This window comes from Chaetodon auriga, chromosome 17 (genome assembly GCF_051107435.1).
Source record: "Chaetodon auriga isolate fChaAug3 chromosome 17, fChaAug3.hap1, whole genome shotgun sequence".
Classification (NCBI taxonomy): Eukaryota; Metazoa; Chordata; class Actinopteri; order Chaetodontiformes; family Chaetodontidae; genus Chaetodon; species Chaetodon auriga.
In genome coordinates, this window is record NC_135090.1 from 14,871,370 (window position 1) to 14,896,208 (window position 24,839).

Sequence of the window (24,839 nt, forward strand, 5' to 3'; positions counted from 1 at the left end):
CGTTACTTGCTAAGATTTAGCTTTTTTGTAGTCCGTTCTGTCATCTCCCCAAACCGCCCATTCATTAAAGAGTAACTTTAAAGAATATCTAACTTTTGCTGACCTTCAGCGGTTTAACTTCTCACCTTGCTGCAGTGTTGCACAAGTGCACGGCAGGGTGTGTCAGTAACCCTCGGCATCACATCACCAAAGCCTTAGAGATGGACATTAGGCCGGTCTGTGTCTGCAAAGAGCAGCACTGTGGTGAAATGAAGCAGCTCTGAGTCGAACGTTTTACAGTTCACACTCAGGTTAATATATGGTCCATATACTGACTAGTGGACAGATGGGGCATTTGTTAGTTTTAATATCCAAATGGACTTTGTTCTATACTATTGTTTAGAGCTGCAAACCAGAAAATATATAGCTTCTATCCATAAAATTACCCTGGGGTGCGCTCAACCTTAAAGTCCTTTTATTAATGGACCTGGCTTCAGTGGAGTTTTTGATAATTACAAACATCATTACTGCATAAAAGCAGTAATATTTCCAGCATATACAAAGGTGTATGTATAATAATAGCCTATTGCACATGTGTGAGTTAAGCTTTGCGTGTACTGGATCACACTAAATAAATGAAGCTTTCACAAAATGATAACTGAAATGGGTATCTGGCTCAAAGCCAGCGAATTTCTTCAGTTCCTGTGGAGTCCAAGACATCAATAGCAATGGGCTGAGCAGAGTCACTGACTTTAATTTGCTACTGTGTGAAAATAAATGACATTCTTCATTCAAAATCGCCACTTTAAGAATCAACTATGAAATGGCTTTAGCTTCCAATGGATACTGAAATGCCTTTTTGTGTGTGGATGTCTTGTGTTGCCTGTGTGTGTTTGTGTGTGTGTGTGTGTGTGTGTGTGTGTGTGTGTTTCCCTGAATGTGTCCTACTATGTTAGTTTTAGCCCGAGGGCTCAGGCCATATTCTGTCATCTAGCTTTAATGTTTAATAACACAAGGCTAGAGCACAGTACTGCATACTAATGACACACACACACACACACACACACACACACACACACACACACACACCCACTAAAACCACACAAAAAAGACCTATTGGAGGGCCTGTTGCAACTTAGGACATTTAGAGAGTTGGGGAAAACAATGGAGTACAGCCACACACATGCACATACACAGACTGTATAAAATTCCCTTGGTCCAGTGAGGATACACAGAATGGTCAAGTGACAGACAGTGATTAATTGATACATCAACACTGTGGGTGCTCACGCATGTGCATGTGTGTTAAGGTCACTACATGGTCTTTTAATTGAATTCTTGTAGTTCTGTCTTGAAGGATAATGGAGAGAGCAATAGAGCAGAGAGAAACACATTGTTCGCAGTCTCTATGTCTCTGGGCCTTTATGTCTCCGTATGTCTCTTTCTCTGCTCCATTCTCTGATTCTCCCTCCGGGTTGGAGATTTAAAGTGTTACCAGGCCCCTAAATGTACAGTAATTTTTAAACATGTGTGCACACACGAGCAATTAACCAAATGGCTATACTAAATGTCATTTTGAAAGGGAGTGAAAAGCTTTACTTAAATGGAATTACAGCATGGAGCACTGCTTAACAAGTTTCACTCTGCGTCGTGTATATGAGGATCAAGATGCGGAGACATAAATGCTCATCGCAAATCATGTCACTGTCCTCAAGACTGTAAGAGCAAATAAATTCAAGCATGTTCAGCACCACCAGCAGGGATTTTCCTACCATTATAGGTGTTTTTTCACAGCACTGAAGACAAATGAGCAGAAAAACTTAGACATTACACAGACTTACCCTAACCATAACCATGACCTGCCTAACCGTAACCCTTACCCTTAGCCTTAAGTTTAAACTAAACCTAACCTTAGCCTAACCTTAACCCCAGTCTTCACCCTGAAATTAAATGATTCACATTCTGGGGACTTGCATTTTGTCCCCATAAGGAAGGCGAGTCCCCACAATGTGACTGTGTAAACAAAATTATGCCCCCACAACATGAGTAATGGATGTCCACACACACACACACACACACTCATGTCAAAGACGTCCTCTGAGAAAGAGGGAGGGACCGGCAGCGTGCTAGCAAGAGCTCATCACTTCAAGAAACTCTCAGAAGTGTAACCACATCAGCAGATGCGAGAACGCGAGTTCACTGGAAACAATGAAAAAGCTCCATCTGTTTCTGGTCAAGCATTGTAAACAACGAGAAGCATCCCCGAACATGAGAGTAGCCTCCATCAGACCCACTTACCCGCTTTCTCTTCTCCTAAATTTTCCACATATTTATCCTGCCTTTTAGCTCAACATTATGCGAAAATAGAGGACAGTACTCGTCCCTGGCCTCCCGATGTGTCGAGGCTGCTGAAGTAAGGGATCACTAAACCTATTCAAACTGCTACCATTACAGAAGAACCAGAGAAAAGAAAGATGGACTATGAAAAAACTAAACGTATTCTGACAGAGAAGGCTACAGTGGGAAGTGCAGTATGTACTATAGGTTTGCTACTGCTTTTTGTATTGTTTTCGTTGCAGGCATGACTGACTCAGGCACAGTACTGGGGGAGACAGAGGGAGGGAATAAGAGAAAGAGCGTGTTTGAGGCAGAGGCACAGTACCTGGACTAAATTATTAAAGACTATAGTATCGATAAGCTCCGAGGTTACTGGTTCTTTTATCTGTACTTTTAAACGTTTTGGTGTAATTTATCATCACGCTGCAGCATCTCCTCTGCTGTCTGTGTCAGGGCTGAGCTCCTCCAACTGCACTCGTTACTATAAGTGCATTAACACCTTTGTGGGTATAAAGCCAGTACTTTGTCAATACACCTGTTCAGCAAGCATAAACATATAGAAAAACGATATTTCATCGATCGATTTTCGTGCATCGGATAAAGGCAAAATAAAGATAGAATGAAACCAAAAAGGAAAAGCAGAACCAGGGCTTCAGTGTCACATACTAAATACTTAATCAACTTAAAATCATTAGCCTTAATTATCCAGAGTCACACAAACTATGTCTGCTTCCTGATGTGCTGCAAACTGTTACCAAGTCCATGAAACGACGCGTCTGAGACAGCCAGATGGCATATCACTCTTTTAAAATAGCCTACAATTGATTTTCATTTTAAGTATTCTCCTCACTTAATTGCGTACTGATTATTGTTCCACATCACGACGAACAAAAAAGGAACTGAAGTGAGGAAATAATGGCGGGGAGACAAAGACATAAAAGGATGGAAAGACAGGACAGAGAGCTGGTCACCTTCCAGCCAATATAATCTGAGTGTTTGCGGCACATTTTGATCAAGAAAAGAAACGCACCATGACTGCTTGTGAATTCAGGTTTTTCCTTTACATAGCTTTCTTTTAGTATTATAGACCTCTCATTCCAATCACAGAAACTATGAAGAGATTTTCACCCAACAGTTCATTTCTGGCTCCATGAATGTTAGTCATTAAAATGACCTGCTGTAAACTGTCCTTGAGTCTTTGGCTAGAATCAGACACCACATAACAAGGGGCTGAATAGCCATGGACAACAAAAAAATGGGTGCTGCATGAAGTACAGCAACTATTTCGACATTATTTGAGCTCAAGAGTGTGTTTGTCCAAGCGACTCCTCTGCACTGCAACACATAAAAAACATAGAACCGCATACATAAAGGAAGAGAATATTGCAGGCACGCAAGCAGAGACACACAAGGACGTTTAAGTGAAGCAGCGCTGAACCAAGTGACAACACCATGTCTAAAGGTTTGTCTCGAGGTGGCGGTGGAGACAGAAAAGAGGTGCAGGCAAACAGAAACAACGCAACGACGGTGTGAATGAGTCACCGCTGCTGCGTCTCGCTGTTCGTGTTATGTGACATACTAAAGCGAACGATTCCTCTGTCGTCCCACGTCAGCCTAGAGTACCGATGGGTTCAGTGTTCAAACTGAATGACTCACAATAGTAGAGCTTCAGTGTGGTTGTCGTCATATAATTAGGGAAGCATGTCTCTTGCTGCCCACGCAGTTCATTACTGAACTCCAGCAGGACGGTGGGTGGCTACGAGACTCCAGCAAGACCATGTTGTCTCAACAAACACTGCATACCAATGAAAAGTTTGTACTGAAATAATGAAGAGCGCTTATCCTACCACTGAAAGACATACGTTTGAAGCTCAGAGGGTTTTTTTTTTTTTTTTTTTACAGGTTTCAAGGGCCATGAGAGTCTAAACACTGATTATCACATCAACTTGAGGAAGGGAAAGAAGCATTTCAGGAGCAAAGACACCACATCCACAAAGGTACTGTGTCTTTCAGAGAGTCCATTTGTGGCTGAGGTGAATCATCCGTTTGAGGATACTAACTCAAAGGAGACAGCGCTGCACAGATCAGCTGATGCCATTTCAGAGACAGCAGCAACCAAAAACATCAAGAGGGGATAAGGAGAAATGGAAAAAAATGTTCTGTGCAAAGACGAAAAAAGCAGGCAATCACGGCAGAAGTCTGGTGTTCTTGTCCAAATGGTGGACAGGAAAGTATCCCAAAGCTTCAAATTCTCTGGAAGGCAGCATCTGATGCAGGGACCAGTTCAGTGAGCAGAAAGAGACGGAAAAAGAACTTTTCCTTTTAATCCTCGTTCTTTTTCTTTGTCTGCCCCTCCTCCCTGTTCCTCCTACATTACCCCTTTCCAGTTCTCTCCTTTCCCCCTCTTCCCTCCAGTCATCCCAGTCTGGCCTCCTTCCCTCTCACCATCCCTTTCTGTTTTTCTCTTCATCCCTCCCTCTGCCTTTGTCTCCCTCTCTTTAATCTGTATGTATTGCCAGCCAGTGTCTCCATTCGTCCCTCCGGGGGCAGCGGGCCAGCTCTGTGGCTGATCATAGTGATCCCTCCCTGAGGAACAGTCTGCCTGACACCTGGGTGACTGCCCTGGAGGAGCTGTGTGTGGGTGTGTGCGCGTGTGTGGATGGGTGCATGTGTGTGTCAAGGGGCTAATGGGCAGCTTGAGGGGATTACCAGCTTAGCCACTGGGATTACTGGAACTTCTCACACACACACACACACACACACACACACACACACACACACACACACACACAGACGCAGACACACACACACATATACAAGCGGGACTGTCAATATTACCAGACAGGAGAGTCAGCCAAGGTATATTGGCTGACTTGTTACACCACCCTGGTTCTCATTAGCCTGCCACCCAAAACAAACAGGGTTAAGGAGATCCAGCCATGACCAGGGCTAAATGGGTCTCACCAGGGCCACGCACAACTCTACAGGTTTAGCACACAGCATCGAAAACCATTTATTCCGAGCATCACTAGTCCGAACACAAAAATGTTTGTTAACCTCCGATGCTGAAACAGTGCCCAAAGAACTGCCTATGTGTTGTTGCTTTAATCACAAAGGCACATCTTGCTATTGCCAAGAAAACTCCTGAGCATCTTTTTTTTTTTGGAAAGCATTACTTCTTACCACACACACTCACAATTGCCTTGTTTATAGCTACACTCAGATTTGCAATGACAAGCTAAAGGTGCAACAGCAAGTGCCAGCTGCCTGAAGTGTCTGTGCGTGCCTCACTCATATTATGTAAAGTCACCTATGAAATTTATGAACTGAGAACTGTACTCCTCTTTGTCCTTCCAAGTAAGTAGTTATGCTGCCAACAAATAGCTTAGTTAGCAGTCTTGCAAAAAATCTACAAAAATTGCTCGAACGCTGCTGTCAGTTATGACTTCTAGAAACACTCTGTGCTCCTCTAATTAGAGAAAGAATAATACAAATACATCACGTCACAAGTTTCTACTCATTATTAACAGGGTTATGCCAACCACTCGGTTGAAAACATCTGCTATCATTTCCATAATGAGAGTTAAAGTTCATTGACCTTGGAAACTATCATGTTTTGGAGCTGCACACAGCATCTCACAGCCTATATTTAGTATATTATCACTGCCAGGAGGTAAGCCTGGAGGGGGTCGTGCATTTGGTCATGTGTGTAGCTAAGCTCTCATACTGCTGGACCCATCAGCCTAATATGTTTTGTGCACATTTGTTCCTGTATGCTGAAGGACCTCTTGTGGTTGCGGTGAATCACAATTTAAAAAAATATATATCTATATTTCATTGACTGCTCTGTTTGTCTCCATATAGCCGGTCTGTTCTGGTTACACCTCGATAAATATCACCTGCATAGTCTCCCTTTCATTCCACGACTCTGTAGCGTTTTACACTGATTATGACTTTAAGCTGAGTAAAATAATTAGATACGAACAAAAACATAAAGAAGTTCATATGGCAGTTTCTGAAGTATTAGTTTTGCCTTTATCAAGCGCTGTTAGTGTTTAAATCACTCACTGTAATTGATAGGTTATTGCATATGATGTGAAAGGATGCCCGTTTTCTCTCATAAGACTGAACTCACAGAAAAAGAGGGGAGAAAAAAATCAATTTCCACCAACCCCAGGTGTATTAAAAGCACGCAGACATAATCTCTACAATGGCCACAATATGATACAATGAACAGGAGCTCCAAAGACTCAAGAGAGATATATCACCAGGGGATTTGACTCCTGAATATTGTACTGCACTGTTAACGCCATTGTAATGATTATAATTATAATCTGTGCCAGGCTGAGCTGAAAAGAACAGAGCTGGTTATCGGTACTAAATTAATGACATTTATAGGAAGAATTGAGAGAGAAACAGATGGGGAGGGGAGCGGGGGGGTCGAATTAATATCGTGAAAAGAGAGACAGAGAAGGGTTGAGAGACAGACATTGAGAGAGGGAGAGATGAAAGAGTGAATTAGAATCATTCAGAAAAAGCAGGCATTGACAGAAAGACTGAGACGGTTTGTGAGAAAGAGAGATGATACCAGCGACTGTGTATCAAGACAGGAATGATAATGAAGCCAAGGCTTAATTTCGGAGATACAGAGATTGAGAGAAAGTAAAACTGAAAAAAAAAAAGAGAGAAATTATGCAATTCAAAGAAAAGGAATTATGATGGATGAGCTAAATCCATCAGTAAAATTATATTTCAATGAACACATAACTCCCTTCTTTCTCTCCGTCTTCCCTCCTTTGTGTCTGTAAACTTTGGCGTAAAAAAAGCAGACAAAAAGCCACAAAAAGAAATTAGAATTAGCGGAGTATTGTACTGGAGTCTCTGATGCTTTAACTCCATCCCTGTGGAGCCACAAATGTAATGCCATGTGCCCTTTTCACAACACCGCATTCACATTAAATAGAAACATTGCTGATTTCCTGAACAGCTGAAAAAAGCTTTGCTAGTTCCAATGAAAGAATCCCTCCATGACACACACACACACACACACACACACACACACACACACACACACACACACACACACACACACACACACACACGATTCCCTGCACACATTTTCCCTCTTCAAAGTTTTCTTGCAGGGATCTTTTACACCAAACCAGACACCTGATGGACAGCCACTGTGCCACAATGCTGCAAGAAAGTTCTTCAGACAAAATTTAGTTCAAAAAATTAGTTCATGTACATCTTCACAATTTTCTACTATGTTGATTTACAAGAGCATCTAATGAGGGATGTGTAATAATTTCTTGTGTACATACTGTGTGCATACAATCCCTTTAATGTATTTACTTTCCGTTATTTATGCCCTTGGCACTTAAGGTCGTTCTGTGTTCTCGCAGCCGTCAGTTTTCCTTTTCGAGCCGCTGCGTGTTTTATTCCTCAGCAAAACCACTGAAACAGATTCTGTGCACTGGCAAATAAAACGTAATTCTGATTTTGAAGCAAGAAAACGCTGGTCTGAGCTTCAGACACGGGAGCACGCAGGGAGAAAGGCCTTAAAAAAAAACGCCACAGAGAGAGAAAGTGTTCTTTTTCTCTTCCTTCCTGTCTTTTTAACCTGAGCAAAGCTATTTGGATCTTCTAACACACACACATACACACACACATCTTACCCCCTACAGGGCAGAACTGATGCAGGAAGAGATGAAATACCACTACCTCAGGGGTAAACACACCTCGGTTCACACTCACACAAGCCGCTCACTCACTCACACACACACACACACACACACACACATATACATCTACATATACACCTCTTGCCCCCCCTCCCTCTATAAAAGTGTACTCAATTCCGCTCAGGAATATTGTCCCAACATCAAAGACCATATTTGCTTATTTTCACACCAATCACACACTGCCGTTTCCCATGGCCTTTGTGTTCGTACGTGTTTTCCTCCTGCGCCTGTGTGTAGTAGGTGCGTGTCTATCTGTATGCGCGTGTGTGTGCGTATTCATAAGGCTGTGTGCAAGTTTAGTTTTTGTGAGTGTCTGTGCATGTTTCTGATGTGTGCTGACTTAGCCAGGTGTAAAATTGGTGCTGTAGAGGATTGCAGATACTAACTGGGTCAGGGCAGGAACAGACAAGAGGGAGTAAACTAGCCAGTGCTATATGTCAACTCAACAGAAGCAGAACAGATTTAACAGATCCTGCCTTTTGTAAATAGAGTAAATATATATATTTTAAAAAAAAGCAAGCAAACATATAAACAAACATAATACACATGGGGCCCTACGTCAGTTAACGGTGTGCATGTTATGCTCTAAATGTAGCCATATTTGACCTGAGTGTGGACACATCTGAGAGTTAGCTGCGATCAGATGGCCAAATCACACACTCAAATGTAAGCAAAGCTCTGGATTCGAGATGCAACTCGCTTCGCCAACCAAGTCACTTCTAGCTCACCCGCTGCACTGCTGTCTCAGAGCTGTGAGCAACGTTTGCCTGTGAGCAGTTATTAAGTGTTTTATGTGCAAAAGAGGGAAACAGATTGTTCCACTCTCACTTGTACACACACACACACACACACACACACACACAAGCTGCATGCAAACTTCAACGAACAGCTGTAACACCCCAGACAGACAGTCTTAATAGCTCCAAATTAGGGTTGCAACCTTGAATCAGCTACAGAAGCAGGATTTGCAAATCATAGGCTGGAAATTCTGCGCAGGCTCGTCTGCTCACACTTAAAGGCTTTTTTTAACCTAAGAAATTCACAAACATCTGATTAAAAGCTGCATGGTGATTTCCCTCTCCTCTCCTCTCCCTCTTTTCTGTGACATACCTCCAAAGGAGTACAATATAAACACTGTACCCACGCTGCTGGGCATTACAATATGTAAACTTTATAAATAATTTGCATTATGCACATTTTGTTCCACATTCTATACATCAGCACTATTTATAGTTTGGAAAGCTCCTCTGCTCTTGCTATATTGGTTACCTGAGCATCTGTCCTTGCTTCTGGTGCTTTCTCTGTTTGCTCATCCATTTTTCTCCTCCTCTTCCTCTTCCTTTTCCTCTAGACACCTCTCCACATGAGGACTTCCTATTTCTCATCTGCTATCATCCCGTCTCTCCTTCCCTCTCATCTGGAGTCATAGTTACATATGCTATGGTAAAAAATCATGTAATATGAGTTATGATAACAAAGAAAATCTGAATGTAATTTTTGATTTTCTAAGCTAACTAATGCCAACACGGTGTAACAGTCCATTTTCAATGGTCAAAATAATCTTTTCAAGATCACAGCCGTCTTAGTTTCTAAAAACTAAGTCTCATCATGCAGAGAAAAATATACTGTTACCTGGTCAGATCACCAGTATGCTCAAACTGCCTGTTTACTGGCCATATACATTATGTTGTCGGATTCATTTAGGGCGCTTGACAGCGTGACGCAGAGCATACAAGCATGTCAGACCAAATGTGCGGGAGTCAGTCCGGAGAGACATTACTTAAAATGCGATTTCATAGACTGATTTACCATGTTATGATGTGTTAATTTTGGATGGTTGGGTATCAAAACAATGATGCAGTAATCAGGATAACAACATAATACACAACAGTGATTTCAGACCTGCCCATAGTGTGGCAGCATTGCTATACCACACCCAATCAACACTGTTCCAAAGAGCTGTGAGGATTCAGGCCAATCTAACAACCATTAAACACACACCGTGAAAGAGGAAACTCTGGCAGTCTGACGCCGAGGTAAGACAAGCACGATACTCAAACCACAGTGCTCTCTGCTTCTTTGTCCGGAGTAAAGCAACAGAAAACAGGCTGCCGCGGCCCCCTCGTCTCTCCTTCAGTCCTGCTGTCCTCTCCCATAACCTCAGTCACTCACTCACTGACCTGCCTAAAGACAGATGCCCCCGCCTCAGCTCCTCCACCCGCCCCCAGACATCCACCTTACTCTCACATTTCCGAGCTGCTGCGGTGACACCTGACAAAATAAGCTTCCAGGCTTCTGCTGTTTTCCCCAAACCTCAGTCACCTATTCTTCTCGCTCTACAACTGACACACAGAATACATCTCCTGTTGTTTTTGTCTTGACAACATGACAGAATTCACCAAATAAATCACACTATACCAGCAAGAATCTGTGAATCTGATAAGGACATGCAGCTTAGAAAGTTAGACCTTCAGAGTCAGATAGCCTGCAGGCTAGCTAGAGCTAGCAGATATTAGCTAATAGAGAGACAGCTAGCTACATGCAATAGCAGTAGCTGTTTGCCATTAAATTTCAACAGTTAGCTACCAAATGCTAAATAACGTTTTTACTGTCAACACAAACATTAGGTGGAATTTGTTTTTGATAATAATATGACAGTAAATTAGTCCAAAGTAAAAGCTTTATTCATCCTCCCTCTAGAGCAGGCTAACAGGGTTTCACACATTAAATTGCATAGTTAGCATTAATCACGCTAACACGGTTAACAAGCTGCAAATGTTTATGTTGCATTCATTGAAACTCAGAAAATTGGGACATTTTAAAAAATGTCTGCAATTTGTTAATAATGAAATATCCTCATACCTTCTTTGAGTTTAGGTGTATTCTGTAGAGGTCCTTTAGTGTTAGTGTTAGCTAAGTATTTACGCTAATGTTCCTCCAGTCACAACAAATTCTTGGTTGCAGTAACTGCTTATTTTATATTCTGAAAATTGGGGAAGTGCAAACCACAAACAAAAATGAGTACATGATTCACATCACAACTTTAGAGATTAATGTCCTATAAAGGTTGCAGTATCAAATGGTGAACTTTTACTGTGAAGTGTTAGTCAATACAAATTATTTGCATGACCATTTGTTAGTCTTCCACTGAATCTCCCTGAAATCACAAACAGACCTGTTAACACTAAATCCAAGTCCTCCTGCGCTTTTTGCTGAAATGTAGTCCAGACATTCTAACTACATTTCTAATGATTACAGTCTAAGATTATCCAGCATGACCGCAGTCAGACTGTTGACATGCCTCTACACAAACCTAGTTTACTTCAGTAAATGAATTAAAAACAGATTTGCTTGCACAAAATAAATATAGCCACAGGATGGAATAGACAGTTTGACAGATTGCATTTATTAAATATTCATACAGTGACCTGACACAACTTCAGTAACTGTTTTTGCCAGCCTGACTTTGCAGTTTCTTGCTGTCAAAACATAAACTTGCATCTCAAGTGTAAAGACAATAATTAAAATGGAACCTAAAGGGGAATGAATTTTAATGCTAGAACACCAAAAAGTCAGCACTTAGGATGGTGCTATAGATGTTCCCGCTGCACTTGAACACAGCATTAATGCTATGTAAGGATGAGAGGGACTCAGACATGAAAAAGGGGAAAAAAGGTGTTGAAAAAAGAAACACTAATAGAGTTAATAATATAAATTTCACAAATCTGAAAAGAGACTGTCATACTATATAATGATGACAGAGGTAATCATGACAATTAGGGCCTGTATACAGTCACATCACGGTGATCCAGTATCAATTCGCATCTAACCACAATTTTCACTATTAGTTTCATAACAATCCTTGAGCTCATGCCTCTCACTTTACTAAATCTTACATACATGAATCCCGCTTGTGCCCTGGATGTGTGAAACGGTTTCCTTTCCTCACGCTGTCTTGATTTTGTTTTTAACTCAAATGTGGGTTGCTGCAAATACCTCTTTATCAAAGCAAGTCCCTCTGGTTATACATTTTTAAATAAGACCAGATTTTCAGGTCTGGATGGGAAGGTTGGTGTTATTCACAAAAGAGTCTAAATGTAGTGTTTCTGTAAGTGGTGCATTCAAAGTCTTTGAATTGCTCTCAATTATTCTTCTGAGACACTCCCTTGTTTCCTGTGAATTGATTCATCATACTCCAAAACCCCATTATGACTTTATTTCAGAATTCTGTGACCTACTTTCTGTTGCAATTACCAAAAACGATGCCTTTTGATTTTATTTTGCATGTTGATGGAAATGACAAATTAGCATTTGAGCTTTTGTCAAAGCCTTCGGCAACATGCAGTGAGTCCCAGACACCATCGGGATCAAATCCTCAATCTGGTCATTTCCTATTTTAATCCTGACTGTCTGGCAAAGAAAGCTGAGTACTGTTTCTCTCATCGTTTAGTATTTGCATTTCATCCATCTATCCATCCCTGCCCCAAAACTCTGAGACACTCTTGGTGCTCACACATTATTAATTCTCAGACAGCTGTTAAATTCTCTCAAGTCTGCTTGTTGTCCCGCTCACGTCTTCTACTCCAACCATACCTGTCTTTCACATTTACTATGACAAAGCATCGGTGATTGACAGGAAGCTGGTCATTTCAAATGGCAGCTTGTGACACGGGAAGACGACGGTTACGACTACACAGAGTGACAGGCTGACGAGGTAAAACTGAGAACTGAACTTTACGCAAATTCTTAACAAACCAGTCAAACATCACTTGTCTGTCAGTCTTACAAGAAATGAATAAACAACGACTCAACTTTTGTCCTATATGAATATAATTCCAACACATTGAACTGCATTGATTAGCCAACACACTGAAATCAATCCTGTGCTGTATTTAAGGTTATTTAAGTATTCATTAAGGCTGTTATCATAGTAATTACTTTGACATTCTTATGGGTAGTTTTGTTAAGCACCTGCCGTATTATCAGTAATTGAAAAACTGAACTGGCATTTCTATTAAATGAAAAACGAATAAACCAAAGGATAACCATAAGCTGAAGAGTCAGCGACATAATGTGACAAATAGCCAATGAACGCAATTAGCAGATTTAATTTCAAAATGTCACACTGTCTGTTTAAGGGTCTCTCAGGATAAATCAAGCACACCTCAGGAGGCTCTAATATAACTCCAGATTATGACATACAACATTCACTTTGTCTTAACTCTTCCTCTCTCTCACCTGTTGTCCTTATTTCTCCTTGTGACTAAGTGATGTTAACAAGCACTCTGGTATCACAGTTATGGATGGTTTATTGGATTATCCAGGGAGCCATAAAAGCAAAGAGGGTTCATCCTGAAACTGGCATAAACTGGCAGGGTGTTAAAGTAAGGTTAAAGGTTAAAGTAAGGTTTCTTAGGTGCTGTGCTGCCCTCTAGTTTAAAAAGAAAATTCACAGAGATTTGTACTCACAGCACATTGTCTGTTTTTTCCTCTGGCTCCTGCTTCATTTTTCCCATTTTTCCCTTTTTTGCTAATGTTTCCTAAAGAAAGCCGGATGGACCCATCCTATAAATGGTGATTATAAGATCAATGAGGACCACAATCAGTTAGATTATCTGAGTAGTTTAATGGGGAAAATATGTTTCATTAAAAAGTTTCCCTAGTCAAAATGTATTATCAATTTAATTGTGGAAACTCTCCCAGGGAGAACTAGAGTGGAAATTATAGGTACAATTACACATTTATTCGCTCATATTTCTTCCAAATATTACCAACTTTGCGGCTGAGATGCCACATGGGATACCTTTGTTCTTGGAATGAATTCACTGAAACAATACTGCCAATTTAAAGACAGCTTGAAATAAGAAAAATATGTCTTTTCAAAGCTTTAGGGGGACACAGAAATGCCATTAAGCTTCCTTTGACCTAGTTGTCACTGGCCAAAAAGCAAAACTAGAATGGCATGAAAGTTGGAATTTCAGGTCCTATACAATATTAATGTGTTTTAAATGCTGGGGTCACTCTCTCTGTGTGTGTGTGTGTGTGTGTGTGTGTGTGTGTGTGTGTGTGTGTGTGTGTGCATCCTGTCCACAGGCAGAAAGACTCTTAGCAACACCAGCTCCATTCATCTTATCTGTTTATTGCATCAACATTATGAAGAGGGTGGACAGGTGAAACGAGATCCACCCAAAGTTCAAAACACTGTTTGTCACAGTCAGTAATTCTAACCTCAGCCAATAAATAATTTTTGGGGGGCCTGAGAGGAGCCTGTTATTTCGCTGTGCTAGAATCTGAGTTTAACGTGGAAGTCAGGTAATAACATGATTCATCCGTTTGCCACATGAATTTGTCAGACAGGTGCCTGTTTTCTGTGCCGTCAACAGGCCGAGGAGGAACGTGGCTCCAGAACACGCAGAAATCAAGCGAGGTGCCCTTGCCTCGTTTACCACTGGAAGATCACAGTTCAATCTTGATTAATGCGCATGTGGTGAAGCTCATAAATAGAGTTAAGCCTGATTTGAGGACAAGCAGCATCACCTTGAGGGTTTTAAAAACCGTCACCGTTGGCTCGTGCGTTCATACAGTTTGGGAAATTATGCCTTTGATTATGCGTTGTGTTTGTTGTGCTGCAATTCAAACAGTCATCGAAAGAAAGCACAAGACCTTCAGTTACATTTATCACACACAAAGAGAGAGAAAAGAGAGAGAGAGGGAGAGGGAGAGAGAGATTGGTGTGTGTCTGGTGTGTACATAACCATGTTGTGTCTGTGTGATCCATGTTAATCACTCTCCCCATAATTACCATTTTCTTGTTAATGGATCAGACCTTTTAATCACCATTTTGCCCTGTGTCCATGGCACGTGTGTGTGTGTGTGTGTGTGTGTGTGTGTGTGTGTGTGTGTGTGTGTGTGTGTGTGTGTGTGCATGTGCGACTGAAGGAGAGAATGAGACAGCAGAGGTAATTTGGCTTAACTAGCGGGGCGACTGTAGCTATGCACACCATAAATCTTCCTCACACAGAGACACGAGCGTGCACACGCACGCACGCAACATATGCACGTGAATGCATGCGCGCACGCACTCGCACAGCACATCCTTTCCTGTTATCTCAGATAAGCAGGAAATCCTAATCAACCAATAAGAGCATAGAGGGCATCTTTCGCTCTCTCTCTCCTCCCCTATCTGTTTGTTCTCCCTCTCTCTTTCCTGGCAGAATAACATAAAAAGCATGAATATTCTATTCTATTCTATTGCCTCCTTGTTTAATTAACTCTCTGTGGCAATTTGAGCACTAAAAGCCACCAGGATTGTCCAAGAAAGGTTGATTATTGCAGTCGGCTGATTAGAAATTATGCCCGTTGAACCAAAGGAACATGGTTCATTCCCCCTGGCGAGAGAATTGCTTTTCAGAAACTGATCAAGTATCAAGAGGACTCATTTAATATCTCCATGATCCACATCCTTTTTCCTCAGCTGAAACAAAGCGTATTTCTCTGCCTAGCACTACGTCGGTGGAAGTTGCCTCATGCATGCCTCATGTAATTAAAGAAATCCATTTCCAACTTTAGCCAGAACCCTATCGACGGTGGGAGCTCCTGCCCAGTGTTGAGAACGCAATTCAAGCTTAAAAAACAATCTCCTGAGGTGACAGAGAAAAGTCAGGCTGTAACTGGGCCGGCGGGAATGCAAAATAGATTTTTATGCACTCTTTCTGTCGTGTTTGTGTTTTTTTTCTTCCAGTGTATGTGTTCCTGGACCAAACTGGCTGTACTGAGTGAGGCGTATTGAGGCAGAGATTACATCATTTGTCACCAAACAGGAGCAATCACAGCTAGTTCCTGGGAAAAAGCTACATCCTCTTTTTTAAAATGAGAACTCAGAAGTCAGTGAGAAAACATAATTATTTCTCATGTGAAATAACCAAAACTGTTACATTTGAAAGGAAATAGCGCAGCAGTTGTCAACCAGCAGCTTGCAGGCCACATCCAGCCCGCAGAATATTAACCGATTCCTAAAATGCGAGGAGGAAAAACTGCCAACACTCACCCATTTACCGTGAGACTCATGTCACTGACACTTTTCACAAGCTCTCACACTGCAAGTCTATTTTCACATGCAGCGAGAAACTTCTGGGAGCAGCACAGCGTCTCTCTCTCTCCGCTGGCACCGCTCAGGCAGGCAGGAGTGATCGTGGGTTACTATGATTACAGGACGCTCTTCGTCGCTGTCACTCAGAAACTTGCTCGCCATTCCGAATAATAGGTTGATAATTAGTATGTCTATGCAAAATCATGACTGTAATTGAGAAGATCCCCAGATACCCTGGTTAGGTTTGGTCCCTTGATTTAGGCTATGATGTCTGGAGGTTGGCAAGCTGGCATAATCAAGCATACGTACCTATTATTACCCTGACGTGATTATTATTACCTTGACCCTTAAGATGGGTAATGTCACAGAAAGGCTATTCATAAAATGCACCGACCTCATATCGCATCTCACTCCAAATTAAATTGAAAATGTGGTCACTCTCACTCCCGCCTGCCTGCACTGCGCACAGAGAGACGCTGACTGTCTGCCCATGCGCTGTCAGCGGCCTCTTTTCATGCTCTTATCAGTTAGAAATTTGTTTTCCGTCGAGTGAGAAAACGGGCGTGGACGCGAGAGCGTGTGAAAAGTGTCAACTTTGTGAGTATCATGGTCAAGACGTGAGAGATGGCAGCCCTGAGGGACTCATAATGACAGGCAGAACTTTTCAGTCAGAAAAAGAAAAAGGAGAAAATGGATTTAATAAACTCGGTGGAGACTTGAGAGCATCTAGAGTATCGAGCGAATATGGATTCCCCATGTTTTTTAGGTGTCTGTTCAGGTAAGGTAAAATAACATGAATTAGGTAAGAAAGTGAACGTATTAAAAAATAATAATAACAGGCTAATTAGTCCTCTTTTTTTTAAAAATTTAATATATATTTTATTTGCCCTTGGGCAAATCTAGTTAAGGACCGCGGAAATAGTGTATTCATGTAGAATCCAATCGCAAATAAACAAAGCTGAATGAGATAACAGGTTTTCAGGCCCAGCAGAAGAACAAAGGTTGCAGTTGAGTTACGTGCTAGCGTTGGCATGTGACCTGCAAATGAACTTGTTTGTGGCAAACCATGCTTGTCTTAACATCTCTTGGGGCACAGAGTTGGCATCTATTTCATTTTTTTTGTTGCATGGATCCGTTCCATAAGCAGAGCTTCCTCCGTTGGTTTGTGCATCCCTCATCAAGCCAAGGTTGGTGTGTGTAGCAAGTGCTGTTGCCTTGAAGAGGAGCCACCAGAGGAGCCTCTTGTGAGAAGCGTTCCTTGGTTTCAGGTTGGATATTCTTGATTCCAAGAATTAGTTCCAGATGGATGTTCACATCCGCAGCATCCAAAATGAAATCAAGAGCTCATTCACAGCTAGTTTCTCATATCTGGTGCCCCCACAGAATGTGAGCAAGACAGAGAGGCCTGATTCAAGGATCAAATCAAACAGCGTATCAGTACTGAGTCATGTTGTGACTGGAAAGAAATACTGTCTTTGTTCTATAGTTAACACATACATATTTGAATGAGAGGGAGTTGTTGCACAGCTGAATGTGTTAGCTGTAGCTGTAGTTTTCATGAATAACATGTTGCTTTAAGTGTGTTATGTGATCAAATACCTCATGCAACAAAAGTCTAATTGCAAGTCCTGCGTTTGAACAAACAGGCAAAAACTTCTTCACCTGAAAAAAGTTCCACTTGAGAGGTCTTTCTTTGTGGAGCGACTTGTGCAACTACACCTGTCAACACTTCAGTGTCAACCTAACCTCCGTCAGTGTTTAGCCACGAGACAGCACTCTCACAGTTCACTTAATTTAATAACTTAATAATAATTTAATTGCAAGGTTCAAAGAACATGTCAGTGTGTGAATAGAGCCACACTAAGATGCTATTAGGCACTAATGGTTGGCTGATAAAATTGTAAGGTTAGGAGAGTTTAACAGCTTATCTGAAGTGAGTTTCTTTCTGGGCATTGTGTTTTTTTTTGCAATTGGAGCTCAATGAAACAGTTCAGTGACTAGAGGGAAACTGGAGTGTCAGTGACTGAGCCTTGACAATCTGTGTACTTCAGCAGGACGGCACCCTGCTGTGATACAGTGTCATTTGTTCCGCGGCAATAGCGCTATAGTTTTACTCAAGAGCATCCAGCCCAGCGCAGATAACATCTTGTTTCTATTTGTTGAAAAAGCATTTACGTCGTTATAAACAGAATGCGCTTTCCAAATTAGGTATTCAAACCGGCGCTCAGAGTCTGAGATTCATCCATTTCTGCACTTTTCCTGATCTAACATTTGATCGTGTAAACACATTAGCTCATTACAGCTCATCAGCGGTTGGCAAAAACACAGAGGAGTGTCTTTTCATAGCTTCGGCTTAAAGAAGTGAAAACTGGCTGCACATCAGTGGTGACCTAATAATAAACAATGGGCTATATGCCATAACAGGTGTTTGTGCTGTGTTTGCCGTGCTACTTTTTCATGGAGATTAGAGGGCGTTGAACACAAATGGGCCTAATTTGCTGTGAAAGTAGTCTAAATAAAGTGTGTAAAATACCATTTTAATTTGTCTAACTTCACTGCCTACTCTCATTACATACTGACTTAGGGGGAAAAAAAAAGAAAACTTGTCTTTGCCAGCTTTTCACAGTTGCATGATTTTGATGCAGCTCTGAAAATCTGACCACTTGCGAGAAATATTTAAAGTTTGCATAAAGAAAACCCTGGTCCTACCTGGTCCTGAAGTTAGCAGGATGTGGGTGTCCATCATACAAGGACAGGAAGTCATATTCTTCTTCTATGGCAAATGATAAGAACATGAGCTGGATTCTACTTCCTTCCTCCCCGACAATGACCCAGGTGCAGTTTGCCCCATTGGGGTAGCCATAGGGAAAGCCAGGCGATTCTATACTGCCATTTCGGCCTTTCAGTGTACCGCCACATGTGTAGATGAAACCTGAAGGAGAGAAAAGAGAGGACATTTCATTTATGAGAGCATAGTTTTATATATTCTTACAATGAGAAAATAAAATGTGGGCAAACAACAGCTGCTATGTTGGAGACAAGAGGATAGAGAGACAAAAGGGAACAACAATAACAGCGCCGGCAATGAGAGAATATTAAAATGACGCATCCTTGTGTGTCCGTGTGTCTTTGTGCGACAAAGGGACACTTTGATTGCATATGTGCCAGTGCATCTATGTGTGTTTCTCTCTGCATGCAGTTAGCGTTAGTCAGTGTGGGTCTAGCAGTGTGGGCTCTGTTTGAGAACTGTTTTAGTTTTGACAGGCACTGAGTAACAACTGCAGGGTGTGCTCATACAATAAGAAACACACACAAGCAGGCGCTATTAGTGACGCAAAAGCACACACACACACATACACACTACTACGGAGTGGAGTGAATAATGCCGACCTGTTGGCCCAGTCCAGTACTGGTGGTTCACTCGTCATTATTTCCTTTACAGATAACAGTGATAAAATGTGCCAGTCTGGTACTGAGGCAAATTACTGCGTTACATCAATGCAGGAAGGAACCACAAGCCAGCATGAGAAATTCTAAGCAGGTCTGTCTGGCTCCAATACATCCTGGTTCTTTGAGGTTGATCTATGATTCCATATTATGGGAGTACATTGGAATATATGCTGCAGCTCGCGCAAAAACTGTTGAACCAAGTATTTGTAAGAAAGTCGACTCCATGAATTTGTAGTGCTGCTGGGAACATAATCTTTTCACTCCCCACAGCGAGGGCACAGGGTAGGGTCTGTTTCAGAGCAGCACCCCAGGAGCTGGTATTCCCATTCAGCATGGGGTGCTTGAACCCAGGTCCCCTGACTGAAGGGGAACTCAGCTGCCACAGAGATATCGTTCCACCTGACTTAGCAGGTGAAATCAATAAGCGACCGGAGCATTCTCTGGGATTCACTGTGTGTGCCTCTGAAAGATCAAAAGCTGGCTATTTCTTTGTCTTAGCTAAGCAGTTACTGTCATGTCAAAATGCCTGACAACAGTAGGTCTGACTCGGTCAGCTTTAACAATGCCTTTAAACATGACTCAGCAATTTATAACTGAAGGACATAGGCAAGAGGTATACATCTACACTCGTGTCTAGTTGGATGAAAAAGAAGAGATGATGCAAATGCAACACTTGCACACATGATGTAACATCAAGGACAGTTAATGATTTCTTCAGGGAGGGAGAGGATAAATACCACTAGATCTTAATGAGCTACTGTAGGCTCTTCATTATGGCTCTAGGTATGTGGTGGGAAGCTGGTGCCAGAGGAAGAGGAGACGAGGAAAGACGAGGAGTAGATGCAAAATTAACAACAAAATCAACCGCAACAGGCATTGTGTTGACTCTTCTCTCTGCTCAGGACGGCAGCCCAAAACATGCTGCAACAGGGCATCCAAGCAATTATGAAGAACATTATTTTCAATATTGGAACACCTCAGAGTGCATTATCAAGCCTAAATACCATGGCCATGTTCCAAATGATAATCCATTGCATAATCAAGTTTATCTATAGTTGGTTTAACCTCTGTCCAGGTGAGATTCACCTGTACGTAAAGTGATTACAAAGCACAACTTATTGTTTCTATGATGATACTGCAGCGAATACTACCTCACATGCTAAGTGTAGATAGATCTTTAAGAGTTTCAAATACACAATGTTAACAGACAGTAAGACACTAAGTATTTTCTATGGCTATGTTAGAATTGTCTTTATCCTTTGCACTTCACATTTACAGGCTGCTTGTACTGATAAATTAGAAGTGAAGCTAATTCTGCCGCTGTACTTATTCTAAATCTCTCCGGGTTACAGAGCCTGCTAAATGCCTAAATTGTAAAATGTAAATGTAATTGATCTCCTTGGACTTTACAGTTCACACTAGGATCATTATCTCCCCCCTTTGATCTTAATGATCCTTTTATATCAAACACACCACAGGTGTTAAATGAAAACCTTGGAGTGTCCAGGAGTGAAGTCAGTCCAGAGCATTTTTTGCACCGCTCTATCGATCCCTGATGGAGAAACTCTTCACTTCTTCCACTCCACGGGGGAAACAGATTGCAGACTCAGCTTACAGAGTAGAAACCCTTGGAGCCGGAAGGGATTTGAAATCATCCTGCTCAAGGACACTACAGCAGAGATGAAGCTTGTCGTTATATTGGGCTTGATCTTATCTTCTTGCTGGAAGATGGTGTTGCACGTCACAATAGTTCTGTTCCCCTTGAGTTTTTTTGCATTTGACATTCTCATATCCAGTGTAGGTATATCTAGCTTTTGTAAGCATACATAATAAAAATGTTTATACCACTTGAAATAAAAAAGAGATAAAAAGCAATATGCTGCAGCAGCATGCCTTCAGTGTATTATTCCAAATTGCAAATAAAAGTGTTTAATTGAAAACTGCTCTCACTGTATGTTTGAAGTCCTTGAACTCCTCGGTCTTAATTGCTCTCCTCTGAGTGCAAAGCTCAAATCAGGATGATCATCCCCCTGCCTTTCATGTTCACGAGCCTCGTTATTTACCATGGCAGCCAGGGCCACAGGGACAGCAGGGAGATCCCGCTGGATGCTTTTCCAACCAATTATCCAGGACAGAACCCCAACCAAAAAAACAAAAAAAAAACCTGTGTGTGTTTGCCCAACCCTCATTTACCCAGACAATTCCAAGACCATCACAGTGACAGATATAATGACCAATGGCAGTAAGAGCTGCAATTACGGGCTGGTATCTCTGTCCATTCACAACCAATCAGAGCTGAGATGTTGAGGAACCAGGAGGACAGGCAGAGCACACACACACATATCAACATACTCAGACCTCCAAAAACATATATATACCTACTCAACTATCACTGATATATCCCCTCACAACATTCACATCCATCTCTTTGTTTGCTTCAATCTGCCAATCAGAAAACAAAGGGCTGGAAATGCCACTGCCCGGCTTGCCTGTTTTCTTCTACAAGGCACTGCAGGAAAAAGATTGTGCACAGCACAGCAAGAAAACAACTTATTGAACTGCCATTCTGGCCCAGTTCAGGAAGGGAATATCCATGTGGCTCCCAGAAGGAATTACATTTTATGATCAAACTTAAACAGGATTTACGCTCCACGAAGCAGCGGCTCACCTGGGGTGGGGACAACAACCAATATTCAGAGTACAAAGACAATGGCGGACATGTCAGTAGTTGTTATCAATAGTGGTGCATGGATGATGGCTAGCATATGTTTATGAAACATTGTCCACCATGAAGATACAGAGGCTTTGAGATATTGTCTAAAGTTGGAGTCAGTTCATTTGATGCCTCCAGTTTATTTAATTATCAAGACTAAATGGACTTTTTCATTGTTAAGGGTATTCTGTTATGATTGCATGCACCTCACTATACAATTACTTTTACTTCTATTCTACCACGTTGTGTCAGGTGGAATATTGATGATGTAATCTGATCTTTTTCAATACGCACAGTATGTGAACACAATTAACAAGAATTTGGACTTAGGTTTGCATTATGAGTACAATATCATACATTTCTTGGGTTTCAATCTTTTAAGGAATTAACAAGAAATCTTGTTTACTTCCATCTGTAGGAAAACAACAGATTGGAACAGGATGATGCTCGACTTCCTACAGCCAAATGCACAGACTGACTGATGCATATGTGATTTGTTAACCAGTCTGTTGACATGTAATAGTGCCTCACGCAAAGGGGTTATGGGGACAAGATTCAGCATTAAGCTCCCAATTTGACTTAAAAAAAGACAGGAACTCACACAAAGACCTTTTTCTATCACATGCTACAATGGAGAGGCTGCAAATGAAACATAATATCATGCACAACTGGGACTTCATTGAGAGTGATGATGTACTAAGCAAGGTGTTTATTGATCTCCCAGGTGTGCAGTTTAGTTATGCACCTACAACTAGATTAGTTAGCAGTTACTTAACAGCTCCTGAATAGGATATGCGGCTTTGATGACCCATGGGTAATATTCTGCGGAAATGGTTGGTGTGGGAATATGGTGAAAAGCGACAATTTTAAAAATGCACTCAACAACAAAAAATGATATTTACAGGCTTAAGTGCCGCTATGAATGTTATATACAGTCAATCAAACTATGAAAGTGGGACAGGATATGTGAACAGTTCACACAGTGAATCCTGAAGCAAGACTCATTTGCTATAAACATGATTTAGTGCATCCCTTTTCTATAGCATTAGTGATTAATACTTTTCATTTTCTGGGATCAACCTTGAAAATGTAATCATGCATTCTATTTACAGGCATGCCTCTGGTGATCAGGAAAAACTATTAAGAGCTGAGTTTTTATTTTCTGGTCGTTTGGACCCAAGGATGACCGTTTCTATGAAGACCACATCCATAGTGTGTTTTGGGGGCATTCAAAGTGAATTAAAATGAATTCATAATGGCTTTCAACTACACCATTGAACTCACATAATGCTTTCTGGTGCACTATATCAACAGTCATGACAGATTAAGGATGTGACTTAAAATGAATATCTTAAACTGTCCCAGGGATGCTCTTGACTAGTTATAATGATGAAGCTGATGATACATTATGCCTATCTATACTCCTCGTTACACACCTCACCAATCATTAGTAAGGACTCATAGTATGCTATAATAGTCCATGGAGAGTCATTCCCTGTAACTCTGTGCAATTTATCATTGTATGTGTTCAATTAAATGAAGCACATAGTGATGCGTCCTTCATAGTAATACATGTTGTATCAAAATGTTTCATTGTTGGTGAATTTTTATACAGTTTTGAGTTTTATTTTGAAATTACAGGCTTGTTTCTACTTCCTTATCCTTCTGCCCATCCTCTGCAATTTCTGCCATTGTTACCAAAGAAGAATTCACTGATGATGAGTAAATTCTTATGTTACTGCTTTTGAGGTTCATGTAGCACAATAACTTGATTTTCTCTCTATTTCACAATGTTGCAGTTTCAGTAATTATCCTGTTGAGAAATTAGCCTCACTAAGTGGTCAGTTAACTAGCTAGCCTTGTATTACTGTACAAATATGCATGTATTTGTGTCAGAAACTACAGAATTATGCATCACTATGCTGTACCATTAGTACTTCTTGTCTTATTTCCATTCTGCAAGTTACGAGTTAAAATCCAACTGATGACTGTATTTTCTGACCTGTGGTGATCAATTTTCCAACAAACCAGTTTCAGAGGTCCAATCCTAAACATGTTAATTACTTAATTTATGTGCACTCTCTTCATTCAGGCATTAATTAATTAACAGATACCTGTTGGTTCACAAAGTAATGATGAAAAAACAAGGAGATTTGCCCCTGTAAGGCATGCATTAGCACCAAGAGGCAGTTCGTTCTCACATTCAGGTTTAAACTGTTAATTTTGGTAAAACCCATTGACGAATTTGAATATTTCTTATAGCCTTAGCCCACAATTTGTAGCCAACAATCCAAACATGGAAAATATGACTAAGTCCATCACAAATGTATCTAAATTTAACAGACTGGAGGGTGTCTTAGTCTAAATGAAGTAACTTCATTAAATTGAATAGAATAGAGAATGGAACAGGGACAGAAGGACAGAGATGGAAAGCAGAATAAACAGAGAGAAAAGGACAGATTTGCCCTCGTTCATCATTGCACGAAGAATGAACAGATGATTTAAAACTCATCACTCAGAGGGATAG

The 24,839-nt window shown here is 41.2% G+C and overlaps 1 protein-coding gene across 5 annotated transcripts in view; it reads right to left on the bottom strand.

The window, feature by feature from the left end:
* LOC143335403 (CUB and sushi domain-containing protein 3-like) overlaps window positions 1-24,839 on the bottom strand; it is a 318,991-nt gene that overhangs the window by 221,741 nt on the left and 72,411 nt on the right. For all 5 annotated transcript variants that reach the window (XM_076754808.1, XM_076754807.1, XM_076754806.1 and 2 more), the window contains exon 3: window positions 18,859-19,081. In XM_076754808.1, coding sequence (XP_076610923.1) covers window positions 18,859-19,081 — 223 coding nt within the window. The remainder of the gene's footprint in view (window positions 1-18,858; window positions 19,082-24,839) is intronic.